Here is an 8,959-nt window from a genome sequence, read left to right on the forward strand (position 1 = left end):
CAGGTCCACTCGCGCTGACAAAATAAACATCCGTTCAAAAAGCTACACTGATCGCTCCGTTTAAAAAACGTAACCTGCCTAATTATTGCGCTATTATACATACTGGGTTTGCTGTGAGGAGACGCTCAGTTTCTTTCGCGCTAATCGTTTCTCGACTGCATACAACAGTTTTTCAGTATGCGTTGTGGAGGCAAGGCGCTGTGCAACACATTACGAATAAGATTAATAGCAAATTATCCCAATTTTAGAACAAGGACATTGAAAGACGGACGTTTACTGATTCGGTCCATTATATATTACAATTCCTGTTTTTCATTACAACTTGTTGAATGATACAATATCTACAGATTGGACATGTTTCGAAAATTCCTTTATAGATTCTTCAAGGAAGTCAGTTCCAACCTGAAAGCAAACAGAAGTGGGAATTTATTACATAGATATTAGATTTGATTAGCTTTACCACCTAATGTTATTTAACTTTGTGATCAAACTGGGCTTAGATGTCAAATCAACAAGTAGTGAAAACGCTTACTTGTAAAAAAAATTGTGATTTTAGTGTTGGACTAAATAGTAATGCAAAAGATTGTCTACACATAATAGTCTCAGTGATTCGTAGTATAAACTAACCTTGTCATCTTCAACAACACAACAGATTTGGAGCTTCTTTATGCCAAAAGCGATGGGCACTAATTTGGATGCACCCCATAAAAGGCCATCTACTTTAATACCTTTCACCAAAGAGGTAAGTTCTTCCATATCTACTTCATCATCCCATGGTTTCACATCAAGGGTGATACTTGACTTTGCCGCCACAACAGGCTCTAAATAAAATAAGTTGGTGTATATACAAACACTTAATAAATAGTAATTAACAAACTCCATCCAAGTGAAGAAAAATATAAATAAATACAAGTTGATTAATGATTGATGTCATTTTACAGGTCGCGGAAAGTTTCTTTATTATCAGTTCATATTAGTAGCAGTGTAATTACGTCGTAATCAATTGAATTCAATCAGAATTTCACACAATCTTCTTCACAAAAGGAAAATCAAACTTACAATTTTCTCTACTTTGATGAGTAAATTCACAACGAACACTGATGCAAACATTAATTAGTAACAAATACAATAAACCATACAAGTGTTTTAGATCCAATACTATTACGCTGGTATTATGCCATCATGGAATATATGTAAATTCTGAGTCTTATCACGAAAGTTTAATAGCTATCATGTAAAACATTTGGGTTGGAATTGAATAATCTACAATTCGCAGATAATTGCCTTGCAATGTTCTTAAGCTTTACACATATTATGGAACAAGTTTTGTTATAATCAACTAGGAAGTGCTACTCAAACAGCTTAGACTATTTAGTGAAACGTAAAGTTTCCCAGGATGACTAGACCACGTCTTGAGGACGTTTTTACCTACCTAAATGAAGTTGTACCAGCTTTATTAGACCCATAGTTATTTGATTAAACGATAGCACTAACTCATCCAATCGATATTAACTTGAATAGCTTAGGGTCTTTTGAAATGCAATCATAAAATGTAATCAGTGAATACAATGGAAAACGCGCGAACTATCACCAATTCTCTGTCGAGATTAGTACGGATAAGCCAGTGTAAGACTTCATACAAATACAGATCACTTTATGTAAATACATCGGCATAATATGAAGGAGCTTAAAATGACGAACGACTACTTTGGGACCATATCGGAATAGGTCTTTAAAATAGTTTAAATACAGAACATAAACCATATTATTTTGCATTACTGCTATAGTATCTATTGATCGAAGAAGCATAAATACCCTCATTTTATCTTAATTGTGTTAAAACAACACTACAATTGCCTATTGTAGAAACCGACACATCTTAATGAATTTGTACAGCTAATAGGGTAAGCGTATGAATGGTCGCAGGAATAATCATAAGTAATGTGTCAATACTTCTTAACTTTCAATTGACTTATATACCAAATACGTTTCGTATACCTAACTTCGAGTCACATTTAAGGTAAAGTAGGAGCTAAGTACAGACTAAATGGCAGTAAGTTTAACACCATAACTACTGAAGCAGTGTGAATGAAAAAAACTTAGCCAACTTTATGCATCTAAATGGGTGGATTTTAAAATCAAAACTTACTTAGAGCTTTTTTTGCAAGGTATTCGGCTTCTCTCTCACTCCTGATACGCTCAGCTTCTTTATCCTCCTGAAGGAGTTTGGAAAACTTTAGTTACATACCTCGCTGTCTGAACCAAAAAGATCAGGCTCTGAATCTGATTTTTCTCCAACTACATCATGAGGATCATTACTCAACTTCATAGTGCTTATGCGTGACTCCAGATCTGATATGCGACTAACAAGACTGGTAACAACTATATGAAAAGTGTGATTGTTATTATCATTAAAATTAAACGCAACATTTTAAAAATGAAACAGAAAAACCTCGACGGTTGTGATAACGAGAAACGAAATAATGACGAATAGGTTAACAAGTGACACCACTAATTCTTTAGAAATGAAGAGTGCGCTAACCCTCTGTGGTAATATCACTGCGTCCAAGGAGGACGCGGACTCATTTGCATCCACCAAAGCATATCGAAGCCTGAACGTGGGCTTCAAAAGAAACAGGCATTTTTTAAACCATATTTCTACATGTAGGTGGTGATTGTTTGTCTAATATTGATCTATTATGGGATCCAAAGTTCGTGTATCAATGTTCAAAGTTGTTACTTGTTAAATTTAACCGATTTCATATTTTAATTTCTTAAAATGATCGTCATTATGTTCCCAGAAGTAAAATTCCAAAGATCTATTGTTTTTTCACTTAATTAAGATCCTATCACTGGCTTCCAGCCATTCATTGGAGTCTAAGGATGTTCGGAAATAGAACAGCTTATAATGGAAGTCATTTCCTCTGAACTGAGGTTATTATGAGTGATTAAGTTATGTGCTAAACACTACAAGGCACTGTTTGCTAGGCGCACAACAAAGCCTAGCTCTAGCGTAAATTAAGAAAAACAGATTGATCAAAGAATTAGGTCAAATGAATCTACCAAGTCACTGGAATTCTTAAAGCCGCAGAAGTATAATTGAGGTTTTTGGTTGAAGTAAACAAAGATTAAATCAGTAGTAACTGAGAATTTATACTATGAAAGAAAACATCAGTAAACAATGACGCCACCTAACGAGAAGTGATGACAAAATGATAAACCTGTATGAAAGCTTATCCAAATAACCAAGCAGAGTTCGTAAGTAGGGATGAATATTAGTAGGACAAAAGCGATTTATGTAGAACAAGACGAGATAGAGAGTGAAGTCAAAAGAACAAAGTGTAAGTTAATGAGCAAATAAGTCACAATAAAAAAACCTATTCTATCAATTACCACCGAGTAATAGAGAATTTAACAAAATCAATAGTATGGATTTTATTTACTATACAACTTATTATCATACTAAAAACACAATTCTGAAATACGCACTTTTCAAGTCGCCATACAGCTGAACATCCAAATAAATTAAAGCAGTCACCTATTTAACATAAAGTCTTCGTTTATTAAAGTCAGTATAAAAATATCATTACTGGAGGGAACGACTTACGTTTTTCAAGTTCATCAAGACGTCCAACGTCGAAAGGTCGGGATACAGCAACCTAAGGAAGTAGAAGACAAAAACAGAATCTCGATTTAAAAAGCGCTTCTCAAAATGACAAAATAATATCACGAAACATCCTTGACTCACGTGCACTACAGAAAACACGGGTCTCGACTACGGCAACGGATGGTAGTGCGTCTGGAAATGAATGTCTTGGAACAATTGAATGCAATATTGTGGATCAACAAAATTTATTAAACTACGATGTTAAATGTCAATACGCTTCAAAAAAGCTGTAAACCTTTGAACCAACACATATGTGAGCAGTGTGATAAAACTTCTTTCTCAAGTTTGTTAACCATTGATTACTTCAATTTGAACTAGAATTGATATCATCACCCCAACTAGTTTTTCTGTCTAACATATTTTGATGTGATATCGAAAAGCTACTCCACAGGGACCTATGGGTATTTACAAAAAACTTTATCAACAACGAACACAAATGATTTATTGGTGATTCATGAGTATTAGTCGGTAAAATGAACCGAGTCAATTACAACACACCATTTTTAAACACTGGAGACTAATTTTTGGACGAACCAACGAGACTACATATAGCACGTCTTGGACTACGGCGCGAAATTCACAAATTCATACGATTAAATGACGTTTTAGTATCATAGTTGGTGCCAGTTTGTAATGAAAATCCTAACCCTAATTCTTCGCACTAATTTATTATCCTCTTTGACTATCAGTAAGCAAATATCCTTGTTTTCCTTGTTAAAATGACCAATTAACTATATCAGATATGAATACCCTTAGTGATATGGGATGAAATACTTCAACAGGAATTTCTTCTGCTACGCAATCTGTTTCTTCTAATAAAGACTGGACCACATACAGAATTAAGTCAACCCTGGTCTGTTTAAGATACCCAAAAGATTGGGGAAAAATCTTCTAGAAAGCCAGATTATTTATTTAAAGTAATGTATCCAGGTGCTTGAAGGAATTTTGGGATGAAATAAACGTTTATTTTAAAATAAGTGATAATTATGTTGGGAAACCAGCGAGAGTATATTTTATGTACAAAGCAACCAGGTATTAGACAACAAACTTTGGATTTTGACGCAAAATTCATCCATCCATTTGGTTAAATAGTTTTAGCATCTTGGCTGTCAGTTCGTGATGGAAACCATAAATCTAGATTATAACCCTGACCAACTGTAAGTCATAACTCTAATTCCTAACACTACCTTATAACCCTCATTTAGTCTTAGTTGGGGTAGACATTCTCGAGGTCAAATTAGCAAAACCCAAAGGTCGTCCGTAAATTAAAGTCTCCCAGGAAAACCCTACTCGGTCATCACTATAGTCGCTGTGGATACATGTAGCAAAAAACGATGATTTAGAAACCAGTCATGCCGTGCAAAAGATATATATTGTTTATAATTTCATTATGTGAACAATGGTATGGTAAGTAGATACTGCGTTACAATGGCCCAATTTCCATTTCATGGATTAAACTTTTAAATTTAGGAATGACTGATAGGCTAAACATGTAAATGGCTAGAAAGTAGTAAATGGTTCACCAAAATTAGTTTCCGAGTTTTAAAAAATTCCCGTCTGTAAAACGACTAGTACAAGCATAAACCCGGATGAATTGGTCAATTGAATCCTCATATCGATGTTTTGGCCTGTAATCCACCATTCCCTTTATGTATATGTGCGCCACAAATAGAACGAAACGCTCGTGCTGAGTATCACTGCTAGCCAACCACCAACCTCTGGTTATCGATCCGGATGTTTATACACACTACAAAGTAGATCAGAGGTGTAAGCAGACTGTCCTAGTTTTTTTATAAATACGTTAATAGCCTATAGATCACCAAACCAAGTGCACAAAATATACCTTAGGTTCTGAAATCAATAATCGTGACTACTTCCATACCAAACATCACATTTTGATCAGTTTATTCACATTAAAAACTGCCTGATAGCGTAACCAACCCATTCTCCTTATTTTAGGGAAACATTAGTGAAATTTTGTAGAAACTGGAATAGAAAACATTCGTGAAATGGCACAAAAACATCAAAATTTCCACAGGTCTGGGGAAAAATCCCCAACGTTTTGAAGAAATTTTTGGTTCTCCTGAACACTTCTACAGAATCTTATAACAATTCAGAGTTTTCACAAAAGTCTCCCCAACGTTTGGAGAAAACTACCATCTTTCTTACAACTTTGTGGAAAAACCCGAAATACGGAGATTAGGTAACCAGACAGAAATTTTTAAGGCTTTTAATCTGGCAGTTTGGTTGATACACTTACGCGATCCAATGATGTTTTGATATGTTCTCTAGCTTTTTGAATTTCTTGTGCCAAAGACCCCGTTTTCTTGAAATGTTAGCGAGAAAATTACAGAATACCAGTGTTTCCGGAGCTTTCGACTGAGTAGATGACGACAGATGAGATACATAAGCTTTCTCAATATCCGGATAGTCAGGAAATGTGAGCGTCTGTGCGCCTATAAGTAAACCCGCGTCCATTTCGACCACGCCACTAACAAACTGAATAACCCTCGGTTACTCAATATTCAAAATTCGCCTGGGAAAAATTCGAGGCCCATTTCCATTGATCATAAGTATGTGTCAAACGTCATTCCGGCAGCTAGAAAGTGGATAACTGGTATACATAATAAACGTTATGAGAGCTACAATATACATATTACATTATACATTCATGTGAGACTATAATTTATGAACCAACCAATCAGGGTAACAGATCTTAAATCTAGGTGCAATTCAAACACCCATTTGTCCGAATAGCGTTTAGGCACAATAGCTGATGTCAGTTCGTGATGAAAACCATAAATCTGATTCCGATACTCAACCATCAATTGTAAATCATAATCCTTATTTTTCAAAATGCTTTATAGCCTTCATTTAGCACTAGTAAGTAGGTGGACATCCCAAAGGTCATCAAGGTGCCGCTCAAAAGCCATCCATGAATTTTAGTATCACCCACACTCAACATTTTATGACAAGTAGGCATACGAACCCATTTCTTTGGAGTTGCAACTTGGTCCGAACAAACAGTTTCAGATATTTAGCTATATTTACATGTGTTTTGATGGTGTCCGATTTGGCAGTCGTTTAGATTGATAAATGAGAGCAAGTTATCTTCAGGAGTAAGGAATGTATTTGTAATTATTACGGATAAATCGTTCAAAATTACTCTAAACTAACGATCCGAAGTCCATAAACCGGATGTCAAGAATGGTGGGATGCGAAGAAATATTCAAACTCAAAATTATTATTCTGAAATCATTCGGATTGTAGCGGTAAATAAATCCACAAAATAAATAGCTCTGTAAGTTTTCGACATTAGATGCTGACCAGATTAGTTTCAGTGGACTCACCTAACTGAAGGCGCTCGGCCATGCATCCGCACCAGATCACGTGTGGGAACGCCGTGCTCAACATCTGCAATCGCTCGCCAGACTAGATCAGACAATTCCGATATATTGGCAATCGTCAAATACAACTTCTGATCTGCTTGATTCTGTCTTTTGATTTCTCTTGGTGGGTACGTATTATACTAGAAGGTTTTACCGGTAAAAGCGTTGTCAAGCACTGAATACCTGTGTCATCTTCATTGGTGAGCCTAACGTGATCTGGTACATCAAATCGTAAACTGTGAGTATGTTCCATTTTGGGATTCGATATACCATTGCGTTATTTTAATTTTTATACATTGTGATATTTTTCCCGCGTTTTTTGGATACCTATATACTTTTCACTCGTGTATTCTCGTACTTAATATTCCCCTATGGCTGAACAGACCCCCAAAGTATTTAAGATTAAGACTATGTCCCCACCCTCGCTCTAACACACGCCCTACTGGCCCGAAAATATCGAAGCCTGGTTCCGCTACGCAGAAGCCCACTTCCACGAGCACGGTGTGAACGACACGCGTGCGCAATTACTCGCAGTAGTCAAGGCACTACCGCGCGAATTCAACAGGTACGTAACACCTAGTATGTTTACTAATGATGTTTCTTAACCGTACGAAACCTTAAAGCGTTCTATCCTTAAACGAGGAGACTTAACCGATCGACAAAGGTTAGACCAACTCCGTAATAACATAGAGCTGCATCACGGTTCTGCGGCGGACATGTTGCAAAGGATGAATGAGGTTATCGGCATAAGAACTTTCGACAAAGGCCTATTCAAACAACTTTTACTGTCCAAGCTTCCCCAACAGGTGCAAGCGGTTATGGTCTCGTTTCAAAACAACGCCTTATACGAGCTAGCTGCATCTGCCGATCGTATCTCAGAAATTACGAAACCTTCTACTGCCGAGGTTTTTCAGTCGAAGAAAAGCCTCACACGACTCAGAATGACATAACCGAGTTATGTCACACACGCGTTATCTTAATCTTCGTAACGACCGTAAGCGATCACACACCCCACGTAGAAGCACTTCACGTAAGCGATCTGTCTCTAGACCACGAGAGACGGTTAACCCCGAATGGTATCACAACCAGTATGGAACGTCTCCCAGAAGTTGCAGAAAATCCCGAAATTTTCACAACCCAAAACCCATCGACACGAAAAACAACTCGGGAAACTTCCAAGCAGGCACGTGTTAACGGCAAACGTAGCCGACGAAAACAGCCGTCTGCTATACGTCACAGATGTAATAACGAAAGTTCGCTACCTCGTCGACACTAGCGCAGAAGTTGGCACTCTTCCAGCAAATTCTCACGATCGTCTTCACGAATCGGTTCTAGACTTACAAGATGCAAACGGAAAGGCAATCACAACATATGGTAAGATGTACGTTTACATTAACGTGGGTCTACGCAAACCGATACATTGGATTTTCGTTGTTGCAGATGTTTCTATGCCAATCATTGGTATAGCCCTGCTACAACACCGAAAGCTACTCATCGATACGCTCAAACGGAGGCTAATAGACGGAAGCACTAATTTATCTGTTTGCGTAACTCCTTTTTCTGATTGCAGATTATCTCCAGTCACAATTAAGCACACGATAGACCCACTTTATCAACCACTACTCGATAAGTATTCTGGGATTCAACAAACACAGCCGTGTGTAACCAGCAACGTTACACATCACATCACGACTACAGGACCGCGATTGAATGCGAAAACCATTCCCGATCGTTACCCGTTGCCCCACATTCACAATTTGACAGCTACCTTGTAAGGTACAACTGTCTTTTCGAAAACCGACTTGGTTATAGCCTATAACTAAATTCCCATGGCCACTGACGACATACCGAAAACCGACATCATTACTCCCTTCGGACTCCATGAATTTTTGCGAATGCCTTT

At 37.2% G+C, this 8,959-nt stretch overlaps 1 protein-coding gene across 4 annotated transcripts; it reads right to left on the minus strand.

The window, feature by feature from the left end:
• Window positions 1-272: 272 nt before the first annotated feature.
• On the minus strand, window positions 273-6,474 carry EEF1D_1 (Elongation factor 1-delta; the record flags this gene model as incomplete). 4 transcript variants are annotated; one of them, XM_051209726.1, is made up of 7 exons in its annotated part: window positions 5,928-6,474; window positions 3,608-3,659; window positions 2,249-2,382; window positions 2,150-2,216; window positions 628-821; window positions 533-587; window positions 273-402 (listed from the first exon to the last, which is right to left on the minus strand). In XM_051209726.1, exons 3-6 carry the CDS (start codon window positions 2,327-2,329, stop codon window positions 564-566), a joined length of 366 nt encoding a protein of 121 aa, XP_051073104.1. In that variant the 5' UTR covers window positions 2,330-2,382; window positions 3,608-3,659; window positions 5,928-6,474. The 4 variants fall into 4 exon arrangements, with proteins under 4 accessions (XP_051073104.1, XP_051073105.1, XP_051073103.1 ...); XM_012944763.3 differs by lacking the exon at window positions 533-587 and having other exon boundaries at window positions 316-402; window positions 5,928-5,993; window positions 6,026-6,474; XM_051209727.1 differs by lacking the exon at window positions 533-587 and having other exon boundaries at window positions 2,150-2,213.
• Between the last annotated feature and the right edge of the window lie 2,485 nt (window positions 6,475-8,959).

The sequence above is a fragment of the Schistosoma haematobium genome, chromosome 1, assembly GCF_000699445.3.
Source record: "Schistosoma haematobium chromosome 1, whole genome shotgun sequence".
NCBI classification, from domain to species: Eukaryota; Metazoa; Platyhelminthes; class Trematoda; order Strigeidida; family Schistosomatidae; genus Schistosoma; species Schistosoma haematobium.